Source organism: Lynx canadensis, chromosome C2, assembly GCF_007474595.2.
Source record: "Lynx canadensis isolate LIC74 chromosome C2, mLynCan4.pri.v2, whole genome shotgun sequence".
Lineage (NCBI taxonomy): Eukaryota > Metazoa > Chordata > Mammalia > Carnivora > Felidae > Lynx > Lynx canadensis.
Window position 1 is genome coordinate 21,956,142 of NC_044311.2, and position 25,879 is coordinate 21,982,020.

General features: G+C 37.5%; 2 protein-coding genes across 4 annotated transcripts in view; one reads left to right on the plus strand and one right to left on the minus strand.

Moving 5' to 3' along the window:
* Nucleotides 1-388: 388 nt before the first annotated feature.
* Nucleotides 389-19,943, plus strand: PP2D1 (protein phosphatase 2C like domain containing 1). The gene is made up of 3 exons (XM_030328856.1): nucleotides 389-411; nucleotides 6,800-7,863; nucleotides 19,141-19,943. Exons 1-3 carry the CDS (start codon nucleotides 389-391, stop codon nucleotides 19,941-19,943), a joined length of 1,890 nt encoding a protein of 629 aa, XP_030184716.1.
* Nucleotides 19,944-20,140: 197 nt separating this feature from the next.
* The window catches only part of RAB5A (RAB5A, member RAS oncogene family), a 30,694-nt gene continuing 24,955 nt past the window's right edge, over nucleotides 20,141-25,879 (minus strand). For all 3 annotated transcript variants that reach the window (XR_004344079.1, XM_030328857.2, XM_030328858.1), the window contains 2 exons: nucleotides 25,705-25,798; nucleotides 20,141-21,581 (listed from right to left, as the gene is read on the minus strand). Coding sequence is in view for 2 of the 3 variants with exons in the window: in XM_030328857.2 (XP_030184717.1) it covers nucleotides 21,466-21,581; nucleotides 25,705-25,798 (210 nt within the window). In the remaining variant the exon portion in view is untranslated. The remainder of the gene's footprint in view (nucleotides 21,582-25,704; nucleotides 25,799-25,879) is intronic.

Sequence of the window (25,879 nt, forward strand, 5' to 3'; positions counted from 1 at the left end):
AGACAAAAACTTACTTGACAGTTACTCCTCTTATTTTTTAATCCTCTTATGGAGGCACAAGACAGTATGTTTAATGAATGATTCTTCTTTTCAGAAACTTCAAAGACAAGTTTGTTAATACAGTTTGTGACCCTCCTGCTTCAAAGTCCTTCAGCATCATAAAGAGAGTTCTGACTGAGGTTCCAGGTGATGTAATAAACATTCCACACAGAGAGGTGTAGTATCACATCCGTGGAACCCCCACCACTGCCCCCACACCACCACCATTGCTGCCACCACCTCAACCACCTCCACTATTGCTGTCAACATCATTATCCAAACTGGAGGCACAGAGGCTGGGGAAAGGCAGTAAAGAGAGAGCAAAGGGAGGTAACAATTCCAAATAAGTATGGAAATTAATAGCGCTTTCAGGTAAATCTTTTTCATTTCTAGTGGACAACAAATGTAGTCAACTAACATTTTTTTAAAAATTCCAGTGTAATTAACGTACAGTGTGATATTCGTTTTAGGTGTACAAGATAGTGATTCAATAATTCTACATATTACTCAGTGTTCATCATGATAAATGTACTTTTTTTAAAATATGAAATTTATTGTCAAATTGGTTTCCATACAACACCCAGTGCTCATCCCAACAGGTGCCCTCCTCAATACTCCTCACCCACCCTCCCCACCCTCCCACTCCCCATCAACCCTCAGTTTGTTCTCAGTTTTTAAGAGTCTCTTATGTTTTGGCTCCCTCCCTCTCTAACCTTTTTTTTTTTCCTTCCCTCCCCCCCCCCCACCATGGTCTTCTGTTAAGTCTCTCAGGATCCACATAAGAGGGAAAACATATGGTATCTGTCTAAGCTTCTGCACTGCAAAGGAAACAATCAACAAAACTAAAAGGCAACCAACAGAATGTGAAAAGATATTTGCAAATGACCTATCAGACAAAGGGCTAGTATCCAAAATCTATAAAGAACTCACCAAACTCCACACCCGAAAAAACAAATAATCCAGTGAAGAAATGGGCAGAAAACATGAATAGACACTTCTCTAAAGAAGACAGGCAGATGGCCAACAGGCACATGAAAAGATGGCCAATGTTGCTCCTCATCAGGGAAATACAAATCAAAACCACACTCAGATAAATGTACTCTTAATCTCCTTCACCTGTTTCACCCATCCCTCCACTCACCTCCTCTTGAGTAACCATCAGTTTATTCTCTATAGTTAAGAGTCTGTTTTTTGGTTTGTCTTTTTTTTCCTTTGTTAGTTTTTTTTTTTTTTTAAGTAGTCTTTACACCCAGTGCATAGCCCAACGTGGGGCTTGTACTCATGACCCTGCAATCAAGACCTAAGTTGAGGTCAAGAGTCGGACGCTCAACTGACTGAAACATCCAGGTGCCTCTCATTTGTTTCATTTCTTAAATTCCATATGAGTGAAATCATATGGTATTTGTCTTTCTCTGACTGACTTGATTTAGCATAATACCCTTTAGATTCCATCGATGTTGATGCAAATGGCAAGATTTCATTCATTTTTTTTTATGGCTGAATAATATCATCTCTTTTTTATCCACTCATCTATTGATGGGTATTGGGCTGCTTTCATAATTTGGCTATTGTAAATAATGCTGCAAAAACCATAGGGGCGCATGTATCCCTTTGAATTAGTGTTTTTGTATTCTTTGGGTAAAATACCCAGTAGTATGATTACTGGACCATAGGGTAGTTCTAATTTTTTGAGGAAGCTCCACACTGTTTTCCACTGAGGCCGCACCAGTTTGCATTCCCACCAACAGTGCACAAGAGTTCCTATTTCTCCACATCCTCACCAACACTTGTTTCTTGTTCTGTTGATTTTAGACATTCTGACAGCTGTGAGGTGGTATCTCACTGTGGTTTTGATTTGCATTTCCATGATGAGTGATGTTGAGCATCTTTTCATGTGTCTGTTGGCCATCTGTAAGTCAATGAACAGTTTTATCTGCAGTATTCTTTTTCCTCCACTCTCTTAGTTATCAAATGAAATCTTGGCGTCCTGTTAGACTATGTACAGGGGCAAATGATATATTATTCTGACTACCTTTTACAAAGGAGGGCTTCAATCCCTCTCTATGCTCTTATTCTGCTGTATTTTTCATGTTAGTACTTACCCCTATCTGGGAATATATGTTTACATGCTTCCTTTATTTATTGTCTGCCTTTGTGTCAGTATAAGCTTCATCACAGACCATGCCTGTTTTCTTCACTGCTGTATTCCAGCAAATAAAACAGTACTTAGCATATTTCAGACACTCAAGTATTTGTTGAAAACTGAATGACACATTACATTCTAAGAATGACTCCAAGTGAGAGGTGAGAGAGAACTGTATTACGGCTAGTGCCTATATACAGAAAAATAAACTTCTGGTGTAAAGGGTTGACTCTATGTCAAATCACAGTCATAGGGTGCCTTATATATTGTCCCAACAATTCATTAAGCCTCAGAAAAACTATACCCTTTACATGAACATTACCAAATAATAGCAATTAAAAATCTTGGCTCTACATTTTGGCCAGAAGAGCTTAATAGCTTTGCCAGTACAGTATAACCTTGGATTGTGAATGACTTGTTCTGCAAGTGTTCCACAAGAGGAGCAAACATTTCTACCCAATTTTAACTTGATAAACGAACGATGTCTTGCAATATGAGTGGGACTTGACGCCGAATGTCACATGATCACAACTGAGCCAAAGGTTCTTGAAATTTGCTTTGATATACACGTGCTTTGGATTACCTGCATGTTTCTGGAATGAATTATGCTCTCAAACCAATGTTTTCTTGTACTCATTTTCTCCACCTACTTCTTTGCTTTTGCATCCTATTTCCTTTGGTGGGTCCTCTTCCTCCTTCCTGCTAACTGGTCATTCCCTTGGATTTGCCTTGGACCTTGGACCTTGGACCTTGTTCATATCTCTCACCTGTGAGTTTTTCTAGGTCAGCTTCTCAGATGTCATGATGCCATTCCTAGCCAGATGAGGGGTTAGGTCCCTGGTTGGGTACTGTCCTGGGCTTCATCTGACCTGTTTAATTCTTTGTATGAAGGTATGAGTGGCACTGTGAACTCCTCCCCTGGAAGCTTCAAGCCTTTTTTGTCTGTGCATCTTCAGCACCATGCACACTAGTTGGCCTGTTGTAGGTATTGAAGAAGTGATTGGATGCTGACCAAATTTGTTGATGAGATTAAAGTATTTACCAGTGAAATTTATATAATTTTGGGATTTGCTCTAAAATATTCTAATAGACGGGTGCCTGGGTGGCTCATTGGTTAAGCTTCCGACTTTGGCTCAGGTCAAGATGTCGCGGTGCATGGGTTTGAGCCCTGCATTGGACTCGGTGCTGACAGCTCAGAGCCTGGAGCCTGCTTCAGATTCTGTATCTCCCTCTCTCTCTGACCCTCCCCCCACTTGTGCTCTGTCTCTCTCTCTCTCTTAAAAATAAATAGACACTGGGGCATGTGAGTGGCTCAGTCGGTGAAGCATCTGACCCTTGATTTCAGCTCAGGTCATGATCTCACAGTTCTTGAGTTCAAGCCCCGCATCTGGCTCTGTGCTGTCAGATTCTCTCTCTGTGCTTGGGATTCTCTCTCTGCCCCTCCCCCACTTGCTCTCTATCTTTTGGTCAAAATAAATAAAAATAAACTTAAAAAAAAATATATATATATATAATAAATAAATAAACATTAAAAAGATAAAATATTCCAATAGAAATACATAAAATGAAACTAAAAAATAAAATGGTTGAAGACAAAGATGAAACAAGAATGCAAAAGTGTTGGTAATGGTTGAAGCTGGCGATGGTTATATGGGGGCTCATTATACTCTTCTATTTTTGTGTATTTTCAAATTTTTTTGTTAATAAATAAAACACAAAAATTTGTTGTTGAGGCAAAGCTAGGAAGGTCTACTAATATGCTAAGAGTTCTAGAAACATTTATGAAGGGCAAATTTGTAAATAAAATTTTACTATACAGTTGTGCCCTTCAGGGAATTAAATACAAATAAGGAAAGCAGCAAAACATTTCAAACTTTTCAGAGCTCTGCTTGTTTCTTTAATTTTTCATATTACCATGTGCAAACCATATATGAAAGTTACTAAAACCCCTTGCCTATCACATAGTACACCATCTTATTTATCATTTATCACAGAAAATTTTCCTTCCTAGAAATAAGATTTTTGCATAGCATATAGAATAAAAATTCTAATGGGAAGAATCTTAAAGATATTTGCCTATTTTCTAGAGCTATCGTATTACTTTATTTATGCATTCATTTCTCATTTACATACATTTCTCAAAATTAGGCTCTATTTTTTTTTATGTTTTTATTTATTTAAGTAATCCCCACACCCAACATGGGGCTTGAACTCATGACCCCAAGATCAAGAGTCAAATACTCCCCCAATTTAGCCAGCCAGGTGCCCATAAATTGTGTTCTATCTTGTAAGTCCAGTTTATTTTTATTATTATTTGTTAAACTAACATAATTGTAGCCAAGCAATGATATATACGACTTACCACAACATATTGATAAATACACATCAAGGAATTCTGAAACATTCAGATTCAGTTTCTGCTATTAACAACATCCTCTCCCTGGGTGCCTGTTTGGCTCAGTCAGTACAGCATGTGACTGTTCATCTCGAGGTTGTAAGTTCAAGTGTCATATTGGGTATAAAGATTACTTAAAAAAAAATCCTCTCCCATTGAGTTACTAATTTTTTCCCTTAAATTAGTTTTATATAGAATACATTTCCCCCTAAGCATTGCAATTTCACGTCTTTATGTCATATGTTTTCATTTGGTATGGTTCTCAGTGTCCTTTTTGCTTAGGGTAGAAGGAGCAGGCACTTTCTGAGTGTCCCCTGTTGCCAATTGCTTCTCCATTGATCTCATTTGATGCTAAAAATAATCCTGTTCATTTACAGAAAGAAAGCAGATGGTCAGAGAAGCTCAATAACTTGACTAAGGCCATATAGTTTGTAAGTGAAGACAGATTTTCTCTTTTTTTTTAAAATTTTTTTTTAATGTTTATTTATTTTTGAGACAGAGAGAGACAGAGCATGAACGGGGGAGGGTCAGAGAGAGAGGGAGACACAGAACCTGAAGCAGGCTCCAGGCTCCGAGCTGTCAGCACAGAGCCCGACGCGGGGCTTGAACTCACGGACCGTGAGATCATGACCTGAGCCAAAGTCGGACACTTAACCGACTGAGCCACCCAGGCGCCCCAAGACAGATTTCCTTTTAATCCAGAGTCTACATTGTTTACAGTAGATTGTTTTGTCTCTCCATATTCAAACTTTCAATATGAGGCCATGACTTAGTATTGAGTGATAATGGCAGATTCTAGGACGGCATGCAAAATGTGACCCTACTTACATTTCAGAAAAGATGACATATTTATATTATATATGTAAATATATTTATGGAATTAATGTAACATTAATATATCATATCATTATATATTTAATGATATACACACACACATGCATACACACATATTTGGAAAGATAGATAACAGGCGGTTAACTGAGTCTGGGATTTGGGAGTTAGGGGTGGGGCTGGGGAGACAAGCAGAACACGCTTTCATTTCTAGTTTGTATCTTTCTGTCATGAACTTAAAAATGATTATGCATTGTTTTTATGTAAAACATATTATTATTTTGTCATTAGTACTAAATGGGCTCATTTCTTATTTTGACAACTGTCAGCATTCTTGAATACCTGTTACTATGCATATTATTGTAGGTGCATCTACTATATTAAATGTACTCACATCACATACAATTATATGAGTTGAGTTGAAGTTAACGGGATGTCGCATGTCATAAACATTTAAAGCTACTAACTTTGATTTTTCAGGTTTTAAAATATTCTTTAACTAAAGCAGTTTTTTCAGATCTCCAACATTTCCCTGGGCCTCATGAATTGTGCTTATGTGGATAAAATTTGCCCTATGTGCTGAGTACTGTTCTAGATGCTTCTGGGAAGTAGTATAAGAAAGGATGCCTGCCGTCCAGATATTCATTGTTCAGCTCCACAGCTTTTCTTTCCTTTCCTCAGCCTACACCCCTTTCCCACGTAGTCCTAAAAAATTCTGTCCTATAGTTCTTTTTATTAGTCTGCTTGGTTTGGGCATGTCCTATGCATTTTGTTGCAAATTCTTCAAATAGAACAAAACAAGATTTTCAGCAAGATAAAATGGAGTACAAAAATATTCATGCTCGTGGCACCTGGGTGGCTCAGCCAGTTAAGGTCTGACTCTTGATTTCAGCTCAGGTCATGATCTCACGGTTCGTGAGATGGAGACCCCAGTCGGGCTCTCTGCTGACAGCATGTAGCCTGCTTGGATTCTCTCTCTCTCCCTGTCTCTCTGCCCCTCCCCCATGCTCTCTCTCTCTCAAAGTAAATAAATCAACTTAAAAAAAAATAATCATGCCCAATTTTAAATCAAAAACCTAGGTCTCAGCATATACCTTCAAATGGCTGGGATACAATCTTGTGTTGATTTCTCGGAGTATTTGTTCTTAGATTCCTAGTTGACTCTGTAGAGACTTTGCCTAATTTTATTCAGGCACACACAGTTCAGTCACCAATTTTTTGAGTCCCACTTTTGTGGTCTTTTGGGAACGACAGAAAGATGCATCAGAATATTCAGTGGTAGGCCCACACAAAACTGGGAGGAACTAAAGCAAATCGCAAAGATCAAGGTCTGCCTGACAAGACTTTCTCTGTCATTCCTAGCGCGTAAATATCTTTTATCCTGTTTGCAGAGTGTTTTGGAAATCAAGGGAATGGAAGGTGAGAAAGTCGACATTTAATTCAGACCAGGAAATACCACTTTCATTGAGAAGAAGGTATTTTAAGAGGAAGAAAAAGGGCAGACCATCCAGAGACTCTGAAGAGTATGATAAGCAACAGGTCGGTGATCACATGATAACATTTCCCTGTTCCATATGCAAGCACGAAATTGACGTACGTGAAATTTTCCTCCATAAAAAGCAACATGTGGCTTGGGCCACCCTGGGGTTTCAGTGGATGCGTGGAAAGAAACCAGGGCCCTCAGTGATTGCCATTCAGAGACAGCTCATAATCGCCAAACTATTGTCATCTTCTAGATTCACTGAAAAAATCCTACAGAGCATTAACAATGCTTTTGAGCTACTTTGGAAGAAACAAATACCAGCATACTATAAGATTGTTGACAGCATTCATAGGAGTTCCACACATCCTCAAACTATCTGTCATCTATTGATTAAAGGTGTCGCCATTTGTGAAGATAGAAATTCTACATGGAGAGCTGACATGAATGATAAATTCACTGTAGTGAACAATTTTGGCAATAAACACAATGTGTGTTTCTTTGGTTTGTTTGATGGACATCATGGTGTCTCAGCAGCAGAGCTGACATCAGTTGAACTCCCAGTTTTACTTCTCCATCAACTTTCCAGATTCGATCCTTCCTACCAAATGACCCCTGAAGAGCAAAACATAATCGAATCCTTTCACACAGTGTTTAGAGAAGAATACATAGCTATAGAAGAACTTTTCTCCTCCATAACGAAAAAGACAAAAACATTGAAATGTGAGTATGAGAACATACACAAAGCCTTTGCAAAAGCATTTTGGAGAATGGACAGGCTTTTACGTCTTGGAAGGAAAGAAGTATCCAGGGTTCGATGGAGTGGCTGTTCTGCAGTTACTTGTATACTGGAAGGCAACATTAAAAATCCCTATGCTGAGAAGAGAATCCATAAGCGTGTCAGTGTGGCCGAGAGTTTCCCTTCCCAGATGATGCCACAGATAATTTCTGGAGTATTGCATATTGCAAACACTGGTATGTACATTGAGTTGTGCACACTATACCTTACATTTATTTTTTATTCCTGGCAGCAAAACTTCTCTTGCTTCCAGAAATACTTAGTGACCTATAACGTAGTGACTTATTAATGCCTAGAAATTCCATTGGCTAATTTAAGAAAAGATCAATAACCACAGATTAAATGCAGATTGCAGGCACAAAAACAGTTGTAATTTTGGAGGAACATATACATAATGATGTGACCAAAATGTTAAATTTCCTAAATGGGGTAGCAATACAGCTGTTGATAAAGGAAAAGCACATTTGCTTAGATCTGAATGAAACAAAAAAACATTTCCCATACTTCCCTTTTCCAGGAGAATGGAAAGTTCTTTGGGGATTGTTACAGTCTGAACTGGTTATTCCGATAACACAATTGCAATAGGTCATGTGTGCTTATCGGTCAACTAGCATCAATTTGATTTTAGAGAAATAATACTTTATGCCTCAATTTTATAGGCATATGTTCTCTTCTCCAAAAGAGAATTTTATTTCAAGAAACAATTCTTTTCACTTTAAGTGTTAAAGTTCTAGCTTAGGAGCTTGCCAAAATGGAAAGCACATAGGTTAAACAGTTTTAGAAAAGTTAAGCTGAGTTCCATGAGATGCTTAATTAGGTTTCCACTACCCCTTTCATGAACAGAGTTATTTGTTGTTGTTATTGTTTTTTTAAGTAAACCCTACCCTCAGTGCAGGGCTCGAACTCATGACTCCGAGATCAAGAATCGCATGGGCTACCAACTGAGCCAGTCAGGTGCCCCTGGATAGAGTTATTATTATTATTTTTAATATGAGATTTATTGTCAAATTGGTTTCCATACAACACCCAGTGCTCATCCCAACAGGTGCCCTCCTCAAGGCCCATCACCCACTTTCCCCTCCCTCCCACCCCCCATCAACCCTCAGTTTGTTCTCAGTTTTTAAGAGTTGGATAGAGTTATTATTAATAATTGCATTCACTTATTGAATATTGAAGATAGCCTAATTTCTCATTTAGTTTTACAAGAACCCTGATATCTAAAGATATATTCTAAGTATTATTTTTTTAAATGTATTTGACATATGACCTTGTGCAAGTTTAAAGTATGTTAATATGATACATTTATATATTATAATATGATTGCTGTTCAGGTGACAATTAGCACCTCTATCATGTTACATAATTACCATTTCTTTTTAGTGGTTGAAACAATTAAGTTCTAGTCTTAGCAACTTTGATGACTATCATACAGTATTGTTCTTTTTTTTTTTTTTTTTTTTAATTTTTTTTAACATTTATTTATTTTTGAGACAGGGAGAGACAGAGCATGAACAGGGGAGGGTCAGAGAGAGGGAGACACAGAATCTGAAACAGGCTCCAGGCTCTGAGCTGTCAGCACAGAGCCCGACGCGGGGCTCGAACTCACAGAGTGCAAGATCGTGACCTGAGCCGAAGTCGGCCGCTTAACCGACTGAGCCACCCAGGCGCCCCCATACAGTATTGTTCTTGATATTCCCTATATTGTGCATTAGATCTCTGGGACTTATTACTTGCTGCAAGTTTGGACCCTTAAACTATCCATACCCCTGCCCTAGTATCTGTTGTTACCTCAATTTTCTATTTTTTTTAACGTTTATTTTATTTTTGAGAGAGAGAAAGAGCACGAGTGGGAGAGGGGCAGAGAGAGGGAGATACAGAATCCGAAGTAGGCTCCAGGCTCTGAGCTGTCAGCACAGAGCCTGATGCAGGCTCGAACTCATAAACCATGAAATCATGACCTGAGCTGAAGTTGGATGCTTAACCGACTGAGCCACCCAGGTGCCCCTACCCCAGTTTTCTAGATGAGAAAACAGAAACTGGGAGAGGTGAGATAATTTGTTCAAGGTCTCAGCGGTAATAGGAATTGGAGCTGGAAATTAACCCCGCTATGTCATACTGCATCTGAAGGCGATTGCTTCCAAAGCTTGAGGAGGCTGGCCCTCAGAGAGTGGGACATTGTGATCAAGATGGCTCTGAACAAAAACCAGACAATCACGAAGACCACTATAATGTCAAGGTCCCTGGAAGTCAGCCTGTTTCTGCTCTAGCTCTGGTTCTGAGCCCAAGATGAGTAAATCCCATTAAGCAATGCCAAGTGCAATGCCAGTTAGTTCCCTCAGAATTTTCATCATTTCTCAGGCTTTATGCTGAGGTTCCAGATGGCTTCAGAGCAGGTCTACTTCATACACAGACAGTTTTCAGATTTCAGATCAATCTGGGAACTGACCCATATTCTTGGACTTGGGACCTCCATTAGAAAATGTCATTACACATTAAGGTTCTTGTAAAATTAAAGGAAGAATTATGAGATAGTGAATAACTAGACACTATCATTAAATGTCTAATTTACTATGATTCACTACTTCCAGAATCACTGCCGTTTGGCTGGTTCTAATCTCCAGGTCAGACTTTTGTTGGATCTAATCTCCAGGCTACATAATTACGTTAAACTGTTTTCATTTAGGCATCCTTCATTTTAATAAAAACAAATAGGTAGGGGAAAAAATCCAGCTTGTGAAAAGGAGGTTGTGATTAATGACAAAAGAGTGCTCCTGGAAGAAAGCAATTTAAATGGGTTACAAAAAAATGTTCACAGAAATTCACCAAGAGCATGTTTTGTATTTTATGATACAAGACCTCTAATTATAGCAAGGGTATTTTTTTTTCTTATTTGAAGTTTGTAAAATACCAGTGCCATCACAACTCTGAAATTAAACAAAAGAAAAACAAAAAACTTGCTTTATAATGAAACATGAGTGCAATAATGAAGCCACTGAATAAATGTTGAATGTGTGCATGTGGAAACAGACACTTCCAAACCAACATTCTTGAGTTTTTATTCTTAGCACATCTCATTTAGAGTGCATTTTATAATTTCTCTTGGTGCTCTCGTATTTTACTTCAATTAGTCCTCACAGAATTAAAACACTAACAAATGTATTTACACAGAATACATAATTACACATTTTCCCTAACATCAAATAAACCACAAGTTTTACATTTCTAATTAACCACACTAGTTCCTTATAAACAGAATGGATTCTTATTTGAGCCTTAATTTTCCCCAGTGCTTTTATTTTTAATAGCTTTATTGAGATGTAATTCACAAAGCATACAATTCACCCGTGTACAGTTCTGTGGTTTTTAGTACATTCCATTTACAGATACGTGCAACCATCACCATATTCAATTTTTGAAAATTTTTGTCTTCTTACAAAGAAGCTCAGTACGCTTTAGCAATCAGCTCCCTAACCTGACATTTCTCCAGGTCCAAAAAGCCACTGATCTACATTCTGTCTCCATACAGTTCCCTCTTATGGGTACTTCATAGAAACGTAATCATATGACTTGTGTTCTTTTGTGACTACCTACTTTCACTTTGCACGTTTTGAAGGTTCACCCAATGTTGTAACCTGCATCGGCACTTCTTTCCTTTCGGTTGCTGCATAATATTTCACCGTATAGTTGTGCCACATGTTGTTTATCCATTTATCAGTTGAAAAACATTTGCGTTGTTTCCAATTTTTGGCCGTTACGAATAATGTGGGCATGAACCTTGTGGATAAGTCTATGTGTGGACATGTTTTCAGTTGCTTGGGTACATACCAGGAGTGGAATTGCTGGGTTGTAAGATAAGTCGACAGTTAACCATTAGAGGAACTGCCACACCATTTTCCAGAGTGGCCACACCATTTCACTATCCTGCCATGGAAGTCTGAGGGCTCTAATATTTACACATTTTCCCAGTGCTGTCTTTCTGATTCTAGCCATCTTAGTGGGCATGAAGTGGTACTGATTTGCACTTTTCTTTGTTGACTATGTTGACTATTGACTACCTCTTTATGTGATTATTAATCATTTCACTATCTTCCTCTGAGAAATGTCTACTCAAATCTTTTGTCCATTTTTTTTTAATTGGGTTGTCTATTGAGTTGCAAGGTTTTTTAGTATTCTGTACACAGAATCAGATATATGATTAGGAAATATTTTAATTACATGGGTTTCTTCTCTTTCTTGTTGTGTTCTGGAGCAAAAACACCTGAATTTTGATAAAATCCAATTTATCAACTTTGTTGTTTGGATGCTTGTACTTTTGGTGTCAAATCTGAGACCATTGCCTAATTCAAGGCTGCAGGAACTTACACCAGTGTTTTGTTCTAAGAGATTTATAGTTTTATCTCTTACATTCACATCTATGATCCATTTTGATCATGATGAGGGGTCCAACTTCCCTCCTTTCTGTGTGGATATACAGTTGTATATTGTTATCTCTTTTACTACTTTCCTTTGAATTGATTTCTTTATCCTATCTATCTCCTTTGTTGGGTAGTTAGCTATAACTCTTTGTTATTTTAGAAGTTTACAGTATACATCTTTAGTTTCTCACAGTCTACCTTCAAATATTATATCATTTTACATATGGAATAAGATTCTTACAACAGCATACTTTTATTTCTTCCTTCCCAGACTATATATATATATATATATCATATATAAGGTGTAAGAATCTTATTCCCTATGTATATGATATATATATGTGATATATATGATATATATGATATATATGGTATATATGTGATATATATGTTATAAAATGGTATATATATATATGACATACATATGATATATATATATATATATGACATATATATGAGTTTGTTTATATGTATAAAATATCTATTTTTTAAACTTGTCTATTTTTATACAAGCATATCTAGGAGGTATTTTGGGTTTGGTTCCAGACCACCACATAAAGAAAATATTGTGACAAAGCGAGAGAAAAGAATTTTTGTTTGTTTCCCAGTGTCCATATGTGATGATCACACTATACTGTAGTCTACTAAGTGTACAATAGTGTTATGGCTAAAAAGCCACAGTGCATATCTTAATTAAAAATACTTCATTGCTAAAAAATAGTATCATCTGAGGTCTTAATAATGTAATCTTTTTGCTGGTGGTGGGTGTTGCCTCCTTGTTGAAGGCTGATCAGGGTGGTGGTTGCTAAAGGCTGGGGAGATTGTGACAATTTCTTAAAATAAGACAACAATAAAGTTTGCCACATCGATTGACTCTTCCTTTCATGAACTATTTCTCTGTAGTTTGTAATGCTGTTTGATAGTATATTACTAACAGAAGAACTTCTTGCAAAATTGAAGTCAATCATCTCAAACCTTTCTGCTGCTTTATCAACTTGAGTGCATGTGATATTCTAAATTCTTTGTTGTCATTTCAATGATCTGCACCGTATCTTCTTTGCCAGGAGTAGATTCCATTTCAGGAAACCACTTTCTTTGCTCATCCCTAAGAAGCAAGTCCTCATCCGTTGGTTTTATCATGAGATTGCAGCCATTCAGTCACAGCTTCAGGCTCCACTTGTCATTCTAGTTCTCTTGAATTTCTGCCACATCTACACTGACTTCCTCCACTGGTCTTGAACCCCTCAAAGTCATCCATAAGTGCTGGAATCTGCTTCTAAACTCCTGTTGATGACAATATGTTGACCTCTTCCCATGAATCATGAATGTTCAGAAGATTTCAATTTTCTTTGCCCAGATCTATCAGAGGAATAATTATCTATGCTGGCTATAACTTCATAAAACTCTTTCTGAAGTTACAACTTGAAAGTCAAAATGACTCCTTGATCCATGGGCTGCAGAATGGATGTTGTGTTAGCAGGCATGAAAACAACATTACTCTTTTTGCACATCACCAGAGCTCTTGGGTGACTTGATCAGCTGCATTGTCAATGAACAGTAATATTTGGATCTTTTTTTTCCTGAGCAGTAGGTCTTAAGAGTAGGCTTAAAATACTCAGTAAATCGTATTATAAATAGTTGCACTGTCATCTAGGCTTTGTTGTTCCATTTACAGAGCACAGGCAGAGTATATTTCTCAAGACCATACTTAAGGGCCCTAGGATTTCTGGAATGGTAAATGGGCATTGGTAAAGTAGTGACTTAGTGTATCGATTCCAATATCTTTATGTCTAGATTATAAATATTTGTTCTTAAAATTCCTTTTAATGAGGCCCCAGAAACTACTTTTGTACTAGTGATGCAACCTTAATATAACTGGTGAGGTTCATTCTTCTTACGTATTAATATGTGATTACCCTTACCTCAAGAGGCTGTGAGGATTAAAGGAATCACTTGGTAACCTTGAGAAGGAAAGGACTGGGGCTTGAGGTGTCCCAACAATTAAGGAATTGTGAATAAAAGGAAAGTATTTGGTAAAGCTATGATTGGTCTCTGGATCTACAATGAACTCATGGGACAGAAAACTGGGTCACTTAGGAAACAAAAGTAGTTTCTGGTAATTATTTCCAGCCCTATCCTTTTTCTGTAAAACCTAATTCAATTTCAGAATCACCTTATTTTACGCAGGGAAGAAACCATATTCTTAAATAACACTGACCTTTTACGTGCCTCTTCCTCCCTCTCCCTTTCTTGGGGTATGTTGGTGGTGATACAAACCTGATTCTGAAAATAGATTCAACAAATACTTGACAGAGAGTTGAGGCTGACGTGTAAAGTGTTGTTAGGCTCCAGATGTACAACGGTGAACATGAGTTTCATGCTCATACATCCTACATAACGAACAAAGGGATCTTTTGAATAACCAATGAAAACTAGCTCCACATCAGCAAGACTCTCATGCTAATCGTCAGTTGGAAGATGTAAACCTAGTGTTCACGCATACAAACAAATTCAGCCTTTTCTGCAAAATGAAAGTCCTGTAGACAAACTGGATATAGATTGTTTCCCTAACCTCATTTACATGCATTTCTGTTATGATTCCATTTTAGGTATACCTCACTCATGTTTCAATTTCACATTTGTTCATGCTCCTTTTCAATTGCTTTTTCTTTCTCCACTAACTTTCTCAAATAATTCATTTCCCAAGCTCCAAGTTACTGCTCCTTACTTCCTTAAGCCTATAAATCTACTTCATAAGAATTTTCTTAAAACTTTTTTCCCCCCCAGGGGCACCTGAGTGGCTCATTTGGTTAAGTGCCTGATTCTTGATTTTGGCTCAGGTCATGATCTCACCCTTCGTGGGTTTAAGCCCACGTTGGGCTCTGTGCTGGCAGTGCACAGCCTGCTTGGGATTCTTTCTTGCTCTGCCTCTCTGCCCCTCCTCCACCCGCTCTACCTCTCTCTCAAAATAAACTTGAGAGAGAGCAGGGAAGATCATGTGAAATCATGACCCGAGCCTAAACCAAGAGTCGGACACTTAACCGATTGAGCCACCTAGGCGTCCCAAATTTTCTTGAAAGTTTTTTATAAGTGGGTCTGAAATGAAACCTTTATAGTTTTGTCTGTATCTTTTTTAAATTTTTTTTTTTTAACGTTTATTTATTTTTGAGACAGAGAGAGACAGAGCATGAACAGGGGAGGGGCAGAGAGAGAGGGAGACACAGAATCTGAAACAGGCTCCAGGCTCTGAGCTGTCAGCACAGAGCCCGACGCGGGGCTCGAACTCACGGACCTTGAGATCATGACCTGAGCCGAAGTCGGCCGCTTAACCAACCAAGCCACCCAGGCGCCCCTGTCTCTATCTTTTGTGGATAGCCTCTCTTCTGGTTTCCCCTTCTTGGAACACAAAGGAAAACCACCTTTATCAAGTTTCTACTTATTGAATTACTTTCTTAAATCTCCACAATAACCTTGACAAAAAATAACATTGCAGGTGGAAAACTGTAACTCAGGGAAATAAAGTGGCTAAATGAAGATCAAACACAAAGTTGGAATTTATTAAAGCCCAAGTGTGTCAGATTCCCAAGTGTTCTGTTTCTTCCAAACCAAGGCAACATTTTTTTTTTCCTGGGCACTCCTGCACCCTAAGTATGTTTCCTTTCCTTCCACCATATACAATTTCTCTTCCTTTTCCCTCCAGTTCTAAAACTTTCCTGTTCTCTTCAATAGTAAGTGGCTTTATCTGAAAAAATATCCTGATCTTGCTCATTCACATCTAGAATTCCCTGTTTGGGATTCTAAGGTCACTCTGATGTTTACAGGGATACTCTTCATTTTCATAAGTTGGAGATAACCCAGCAATTGCAGGAGGCAGCTACACCATTGCTCCCTGCATAAGGGAACGCTTTGCCTGACTATATACGTGCCATCTTGAAAAAGCTTGAGTATCATCTCAAAGCACTTTTTCTAATCCCCATATAATTAATGTCCTCTTCCAGTAACCCTGTTCCACTTTTTTTTTCTAAATCAGATTGCATTTGTTGTTGTTGTTCCACTTTTTTTCTGATAACATTTTCTGAACAGCACAATCTCTCCAAACTACTGAAGTAACTTTGCCTAGGAATTTGAATTATTTATGCCCAGATTCACAGAAACTTTTGTGGGTTTTCAAATCAGTCCACTGCCTAGTTATTCTCATCCCCTCCAAATAGATGTTCCAAGAACCTTTCTTTAAAGCCAATCTGTCCTCCCTTTTAAAGTGTCATAATCTGTTCCTCTTTCAGTTCTCCACACACTTGGACATACAGTATTATTAAAAAATTTTTTTTAACGTTTATTTATTATTGAGAGACAGAGCGTGAACAGGGAAGGGGCAGAGAGAGAGGGAGACACAGAATCGGAAGCAAGCTCCAGGCTCTGAGCTGTCAGCACAGAACCCAACTCGGGGCTCAAACTCACAAACCGCAAGATAATGACCTGAGCTGAAGTCGGACGCTTAACCGGCTGAGCCACCCAGGCGCCCCAATACAGTATTATTTAAATCTTCTAATTTCCCATCTTCCTGGGGCCTTTTTGTTCACTAGTCTATCCTAGCTTTCAGCTTAATGTAGCCAAACTGCTTATAACAACCTCATTTACAGCTGACAGCACATGCAACCTATGCAAAGGATATAAATGAACTCTGCACATAAAATTTTTCTTATTTCCTCCAACGGTACTCTTCTAGGGCCTGAATCTTATGTATCCTCTACTTCCTGGGTAATGTATGAATAGCTGAGATACAGTGGGTATCCCCCCCCCTTCACTTTTTCCTTCATGAACCATTCACATACGTAAGGATACAAGTTATTCAGAAGGCACTATTTCCCTTTTTATCAGGGTGAGCAAACTATCAGCTAACTCAAAGTCAGACAGCAAGTAAGTTGTAGAGCAAAAAGTGCAGCCAGAACTTAATATACCTTCTTCTAGAAAGTTCTATTATGTTGACCCAGAGGGATGTTCACAATAGTAAAATAAACACAGCAACTGGGGGTGGGGGTGGGGGAAGGCAAATAGTTTAAGGCTATGCTTACCAACCTCTGCAAAGGCAACTTACATAAAAATACCAGTTTACCACCTTTCCGTTGTAGCAACATAATTACTGTATTAAGTTCTTTTCAAATCATGCAACAGAGAAAAGTATTTTTTCTTGTTGCTAAAAGGGCTTTGGCCTGCCACATGCAAATTATCATTTAGGAAGTCAGTGGATTTGACCATTCTGAGCCAAATGATGTCCCCTGTGTTTTCAGAGCATGTATATGTACACACATAAAGAAATTTCCTAATTTAAAAGAGGTATTGAATCCTGTCTTCTGAATACAACAATTCAGTTTACCCAGGTGACGTGTTCACTATTATTCCATGCTTTGCTGGTACAGAAACAATTTACAGTTTAGCAAAAGTCAAGGATTATTTTACTGATTCACCTTCTGTAGAGTGTTTAGAATGACTAGCAAAAAAGACAAGTCAATGCAAAGTATTAATAACCAAACCAGAGATGTAAAAGAGGTAATGTAGTTTTTGTCACTATTCTCTGGTTTTAAAAACATTTTCCACATACATCATCTTTAGAATTCCCATTACACAAATGAGCCAATAGGGCTCAGCCTATCACTGACTAATGCTTCATCACCAACTTAGGCCCTTTCTGTCCAACCATACTAGTTGTATAGACTTTAGTCTTCTGAAATCTCAATTTCTTTGCCTCAAAACCCGAGGTGGGGAGGTTAGAATTGAACCCCTGTAGCAGCAAAATTCAGATTTCAGGTATAGCATTATGCTTGAAACCAGAATATCCTAATGTAAATTCTGCATGATCTCAGGAATTTTAATTCTCAAAGGTACTATAATATTCAAACATCATTGGGCCGCCTGGGTGGCTCAGTCGGTTGAGCGTCTGACTTCGGCTCAGGTCATGATCTCCCGGTTTGAGTTTAAGCCCCAGGTTGGGCTCGTTGCTGACAGCTCAGAGCCTGGAGCCCACTTCAGATTCTGTGTCTCTCTCTTTGCCCCTCCCCCACTCACACTCTGTCTTCAAAAATAAACATTAAAAAAAAAATCCAAACATTAACCCCATCTCAGATTAGTATAACCTTTTATAAATGATAAATGATTCCATATCAAGAAAAACTATTGCCTATGTTAGAATATATAATCCTATTCCTAAAAATTTGGGAAAATAATGTTTCTAAGAAATTAAAACAAATTTTGTATATCTTTTTAATAAACCAAAGAAAGTTTTGGTAATACGACCGTCCCTTAATCTGTTCAGAGCATTGTTTAGATTTTAAGATTTCAATGAAGCACACATCACAGGTTCATCTGAACCATGAACAAACTATGATCTACTTTTAAGATGTCAGTTTTCAATCGAAGAGTTTAATTTAATGTTGACTATTATCAATGTAATACATTAACAATACATATTATTTTTGCTTTACTAGGGCTAATTGACTTAAATTTCTTTTTAACTACACAACATGTAACTAGTAATATCAACATTAACAGTGGTATTCTGTTTACATCACCCAAACCTACAATATGTTCAAGATCGAACTCCACTCTTAAAAAAAAAACCCAAAACAAACAAAAAAATACCTGTTTTTAATTAGGAAGGCATTTATCTGAACATGTAAAAAATGTCTGCTCTGTGGAATATATATTGGTTATAAAAAATTTCAACTGTTGGCTCTTTAAAATAAATATTCAGAAGCTGGTTCATAAAAAACTTGGTTATTTTTATTGTCTGTAGCTTTAGTTATTTTAGTATTAAGTGCAGTATTTTAAACACTAGGTTGCTTAAAAATGAGGGATAAACTGGCCTTCCAGTTTCAGATCTTAATGGCCATAAATCGTTCAGTCATATCATTACTTCACACATGTAAAAAATATTTTTAAATTTCTTGCTTTCTGTTTATGCACTGAAACATAGAATTAATAAAGTCAACAGCATACTTTGATACGATTAGTTTAGGATCAATTTTTCAAATAATCTTCTAGGTAATGTACACGCAGTCTTATGCAGAAATGGAAAAGGCTTCTGCATAACCAAAGAACACACCACGCGAAACATAACCGAAAGAAGAAGGTTACTTCAGAATGGAGCGATGATTAGTTCAAATGAACCACATGGGCTCCTAGAAGGGCAAATAAAAACCACACGAGGACTTGGGTTTCATGGAAATCTCAAACTGAAAAAATCCATTATTCCAGCACCTCATACTATCTCTGTCCCTATAGATGACTTATGCCAATTCCTTATTTTAGCTACTCATGGACTCTGGGAAGTTCTGGATACAAAGGAAGTCACTGCACTGGCAATGACCATGTTTCAAGTGTATAAAGAAACCTACTGTTTTGTCAAGCAAAACAAATCTTTACCATCCAAAGAGCCTCTGCTTTTCCCAATCAACGAACCAAGTAATACTAAATCAGAAAGTAGTATCCATATGCTATTTCAGTATAAACCTGAATCTACAAAATGTGTGTCAACTACAAATTCAAAAGAAAATGTATCTGATTCAAAATGTTCTAATTCTAAAAATGCACAAACATTTCCACCAGAAAAGACTAATCACGATCTTTGCAGTGAGAAAGAAACCAAAGGACCAACCAGTGTAAATGATGTGCCCAAAGATTCAAGTGAAAAAGAAAAAGAATCATGCACTAAAAATTTCTATGAAGGTGCAGCCAAGTATATTAGCCATGAACTTGTGAACGCTGCTTTAGTGGCTGGCTCCAGAGACAACATTACAGTCACGGTAATACTTCTCAATGGAAGTGAGTATCAGTTTTTGACATAACAGTTGAAGTTCCGATTATCCAGAATATAAAAACGTAAAGACAATTCTTCAAGACCCAGATATTAGAATCATACATCAATACCATGCAAATCATTTTTACAAATGTATTAAAGAAACTATAAAAGCATATTTTAGGTTACATCGTACCATTTATATATGTTCACTGTTCCATGTCAAAAAAAGAGAAAAACCAGTACTTGCTTTTTATACCACTTTATTCCAACCTGAGCACCTCAATATAAAACTAAACACTGGTGAACTGTTTTCCTTACTAATTCTGAATTACTGTAAATGTACAAGTTCTGCTAGCAGTTCAACACTTAAATAGATTAAATCATCTCTGACACATGGTAGATTTCATATAATGAAAATACCTAAAACAATTAGTGCAATATACTGAACTGATCAAAATAAAATGAACTTTGGAAAACAAGGCTGCAAGATTGTTACTAACATACGGCAATATTTATGTTACAAATTACTGGTACATTGTTTATTATGGTTCTAGCCATGTAGGAACAACTGGAGCCCCTTCCTTTCAAAGGGAGAGAAAAGGTAAAATTAGCTGTTTTAGTAACTGTACATTTTGTATACTTTTAAGCAACTCTTAAATATTACAGAAAAAGTAATAAACATATATGGAGACTACAGTGCAGTACCCTATTTACAGTACAGCTGAGGATCAAATTTAAAATAATCAAGTTTGAATGTACATAATTGTTAGTGCATTGACTATATTACGTCCAAAGGGAACGAAAGCCCCCTCCCTGCCCCCAAACAACAAAACCTATGTAATGGCCAGCAGTGATTGAACAGAAATCACAGACACCTGGTTTGTTTCATTTCTGTTGAAGAGCTCACATGTTTGAAGGGAACACTATCCATTAAGATCAGTTTTCATATTCCTAAAACAAGAGATTATATTTGACTTTTTTTTACCCCACTAAAAATACCAGGACAGCTATAATTTAGATGCCACTCATGTTCATTTTTTTCACCCTTTCACTAAAGATGTGGCACTGTTTTCTTGTGGTTAATTTGTTAAAACGTGGAATGTACATTTTAAATATGCATACTAAGAGAAATTACCAGTTGCCTGAACACCATAGCTAAGCATAAATATCCTTAGAATCTCCTTCTAAAAAAAGAATGTTTTCTGAAAAGCCCAAATTAATAAGTTCCAAATTTTTTTCATAGAAGTGGCTGGTTAACTGTGGGTTTTCGTCATCATTTGTCTCTATCCCTGGTGATGAGAAATGATTCCCCCTAACCGTCCAAGGAAACAAGCATACACACACAGCTCTCATTCCCCCTTTCTACTTCTGAAACGTTAGTCAGAGGGTCACATGCATGTTATTAAAAATTAAGTTCAAAACACTTAAAATAATTCTGTATTAGAAACTTGACTCTATCATAAGTCTCTTCTTTTTGGAAGTCATACTGGGCTGGTTAAATGCTCCAATTCCACTGTCATTAACATCGAGGAAGCAGAAGAGTATTCCAGCAAGTTCAAACTGGAGGTTTAGTTACTACAACACTGACTCCTGGTTGGCTGCGTGGGTTCAGTAAGGTCTACTCCTCTTCCTCTGGCAGAATTTGCTCCTGGATTCTGTGGTTCATTCTTTGGCAACTTTTTAGCTGAGAGACAAATTGTCAAAATACACACAATTAGAACATTCATATTAGAATTACTTTCATCTACTTAAAATCTTTTTTTTTTTTTCCAGCTAGGTTAACCCAAAGAATCACACAGCAGTATGTTCATTCTTTTCAAATGTTTACTGAGTACCTACCAAATACTATGGACTGGTCAGTCCTTAGGTCAGTGGAGTTACACACATAAAATTAAAACTTAATTTACTAGAGCTATATTTAATCCTTTATATATTTTCAGTTAATAATACCAGAAAAGTTATACTTTATTTGATAATCATTAATACTTCTATTGTTTAAGAAAATCTAAGTTAATAATGATGGCCAGCCAGTAAGTTTATAAAGAATCTTAGCTTTTACCAATATTCTCTAGACTGCCATAAATACTTTTCTGGAACAATTTGGGATTATAAACAAGTACCATCACCATCATCCCGTAAGAACCTGTCCTCTTACTGTGCTACCTAATTATCATCCCAAATTCTGGCAGGTCACATCTCCTATTTTCTTCCTGGTTACACAGACTTTACCCTTCAAACATCTACCGCTTTCCTCTTTTATGTCTGATCAAGAACCCTAATCCGATTCACCAGTAGCTCTGCCTAGTTATGAGTTGCCTTGATTCTGAAGGCTCTATCTCAAAAAGCTGTTTCCCAATTTTGAGTCAGGTGATCTTGGCTTGCCACATTTGGATGAAGCCCTCAACCAGCAATCAGGGTTTTAGTTCTGCTAAACTCCATACAGCTAATGGCTGTTCTCTGGAGCCTGGATCTCTCTGATTTAAAAATTCACCTGTTACATACACTCTGCTTAGATCCCAAAGATCCTTGATGTGGGTTCACTAAATATTAACTAACTCTAAGAGTATGGATTATAAAGGTGACTAGATACATTGGTCTCTATCAACCTTGGAGAGGGACGACTATGGCTGAGTTCTAGCTTTACCTTAGCCTTGGCTCAGGTTAAACAAAAGTTAAACATGTTCTACTTCAGTATCTGAATGCCATGAGCATTAATCATCTTTAGAATCCCCAACAATTTAGAATCCCATTCCACCTCAATGGAAGTGAGAACCAGGAACACTGAAGTTTGGGAAGAAAAGCCTTCACCTTGGTCCACTTCTCTAGAAATGGCTCTATGGATCGTAGGGTAAATGGTAATAAAATGGCAAATTTCCAGTCAAATGTATTTTCAAACAAAGCCTTGTAGGGACAAAGAGTAGGCTAGCATTTATAAACTTTATTGTAATACTAAGTTAGGTTTTGGACTGAGTGATCATTTCTTCCCTTTAGTATACTCCATGGGCTTTCTGTAATTAGATCTGAATAAAATTAGGAGGTTGCAGGAAATAAATTGGAATGAGGAATTTTGGCTTCTATCGGTTTACTGTGCAAAGATTAAACACAACTCTGAGAAGCAGTCTCCTGTCTCCTATCGTATTAAGCATTACCAAAGTGAAGCTGATACTATTTGTTTGGTATATGGATAATTGGAGTTTACCAATTTGCCCCTGAATTAGGATTGTTAACAGGCTAAAATCCTGGATCAAGCTAATGAAGATGTGCAACGAAGAAGCTATGCAATCATGATCTTATCAAATTGAAAGAGGATGACAAGTTTATTGTAGATTTTCTCCCACTAAGTAACTATTCCCTAAGTCAGTAAGAGTGAAAATATGAGTGCACTGCGTGATCTAAGTTACTAACCTGGTAAGAGAAATAGGCCACAAATCAGTTTATGCTTGGTATTTCTTTCAAGGGAAGGAACACTGCAATTTCAGGAAAAAAACTGGCAATTCTAATATGTAGGCTACTCTCTGACTGGAAAAAAACATTATTATTAGCACATCTGAATAAAAGGTACAAATTAAATAAAGCCCATTTGGGGGCAACTGGCTGGCTCAGTCCGTAGAGCATGTGACTCTTGATCTTAGGGTTGTGAGTTCAAGCCCCACAGCGGGCACAGAGATTTCCTTGATTTGTCACTAGCTTTTTAGATATGGTTCTGGGTATAATCTATTCTATTAATAAAAAGAGCGTATTATTGCCCAATCCTTCACAACTATGTCCCTAATAAACTTCAAACCTGAGTTTTGCAGTAAATTATTTTATACAACAGTAAGGTTTTTTCCTAATGAGCCACCATTAAACTCTCTTGCCTAGTGAAAGATATTCTGACAGTACTTGCAGCATTTACTCGTTCTTTAGCCTCTGAATCAGCTGTTAATTGGTTAATTTGTATGACTTCAATAAAAAAAGAATATTTCTTATTTGGGGATAAGTTTATGGGCACCCCAGTTAAAAATCATTGCCATATAATAAAAATGTTTGGGAATGAGAAGGGCTTGGTGCACGAATAGTGCAGAGAGAATGAAATGCGAGAGCCACCAAAGTAGACCATTCTCACAGAATCTACATCTTAAAGTTACTGGAAGGAGGTTGGGGGGCCTGGGCAGCTCAGTCAGTCAGGAATCCAACTTCTGCTCAGGTCATGATCTCTTGTGCTCTGTGCTGACAGCTCAGAGCCTGGAGCCTGCTTCGGATTCTGTGTCTCCCTCTCTCTGCCCCTTCCCCTGATTGTGCTCTCTCTCTCAAAGAATAAATAAACATTAAAAAAAAAAAAATTACTGGAAGGAGGTTAAGGTCAATAGAAATACTTATATTTTTGTTACAGAAAATAGAAAGCATCCTTATTAGTACGCTAACTTCATTGCTTTATAATCAACAAATGTGGAATCACAATCATTACCAGTTAAAATTACCTTAAAGGAAAAAGTAAGAGCACTAGGTAGGTCAAATGACCACCGAGCTACTATAAAGCATGTTATTTATATATTTAAAAAAAATTTTTTTTAATGTTAATTTTTGGAGAGAGACATAGCGTGAGCAGGGGAGAGGCAGAGTGAGAGGGAGACAGAGAATCTGAAGCTGGTTCCAGACTCTGAGCTGCCAGCACAGAGCCCAACGCAGGGCTCGACCCCATGTATTGTGAGATCATAACTTGAGCCAAAGTCGGATGGATGCTTAACCAACTGGCCCACCCAGGAGCCCCAAGTGTGTTGTTTATATTGTTCAGAGCACCTCTGTGCCTCAGTGCTTTGAAACTTTCTCCATTAAAATATTTGATTACAATAATTTGCATACTTACATAACATGTGCATACTTGAGTTATATTTGTCAATCAGTGCTTTGAAAAGAACGTGAGAAAGAAAAATAGCCCTTGTTCAGGGCAAAGTGCACATGAAAACAGTCAATCATCAGTGAGAAAGAAATCTCTTTATGCCCATATTTTGCCCTGATAAATATTTAAAATTTTTTTTTTAAGTTTGTTTATTTTTGCAGAGAGAGAGAGAGACAAAGAGAGGATGAGTGGGAGAGGGGCAGAGAGAGAGGGAGACACAGAATCCGAAACAGGCTCCAGGCTCTGAGCCGTCAGCACAGAGCCCGACGCGGGGCTTGAACTCACGGACAGCGAGATCATGACCTGAGCTGAAGTCGGACACTCAACCGACTGAGCCACCCAGGTGCCCCTGCCCTGATAAATATTGCTCTGAGCTTATTTTCCTTTTCTATAAAAAGTATAATCTAATAGAAAAACATACTTATCCAAACTTCTCATTGAAATCTTTAGACATATATCTGCTTGAACTATTAGCTCAAAGTCCGGGCTTTCAACTCACCTAGAAGAAATTTAACTAAACTGAAAAGTACTACAACCTAATAAATAGATAATAGTCTTTCAAATTTAACAATATTACTAACAAAATAATTCTTGGAATGGATCTAGAAGAGAAGAATCATTTAAAAAAAAAAATCAAGAATTTTTAAAAAGATTGGGCACCTGGGTGGCTCAGTCAGTTAAGTGTCTGGCTCTTGCTTTAAGCTCAGGTCATGGTCTCATGGTTTATGGGATCAAGCCCCACTTCTGGCTCTGCACTAACAGCGTGGAGCCAGCTTGGGATTCTCTATCTCCCTCTCGGCCCCTTGCCTGCTTGTGCTTGCATGCTTAGTGCTCTCTCAAAACAAATAAATAAATAAATTTTAAAAAGACAAACCAAATATGCCCCAGTGTAATTTGTTTTGCCTACATTTACTGTTTGAAAACTTACCTATTGCCATGAATATTTCATTTACATTCATTGATGTTTTAGCTGATGTCTCCATGAATAATAAACTGTTGTCATCTGCATAGGACTGTGCTTCCTGTTTATAGAACAAAAAAATGAGATAAATACTTTGCACATACTATACCTGCCTTATTTTTGTTATAGAAAAAGAGGCTTA

Bases quoted from the DNA above. Each gene is read 5' to 3' on its own strand.
- PP2D1 (XM_030328856.1), top strand. From the start codon at position 389: ATGGAAATTAATAGCGCTTTCAG. The intron at 412-6,799 runs GTAAATCTTTTT...TCCTGTTTGCAG, and splicing joins GAAATTAATAGCGCTTTCAG to AGTGTTTTGGAAATCAAGGG. The intron at 7,864-19,140 runs GTATGTACATTG...ATAATCTTCTAG, and splicing joins ATTGCATATTGCAAACACTG to GTAATGTACACGCAGTCTTA.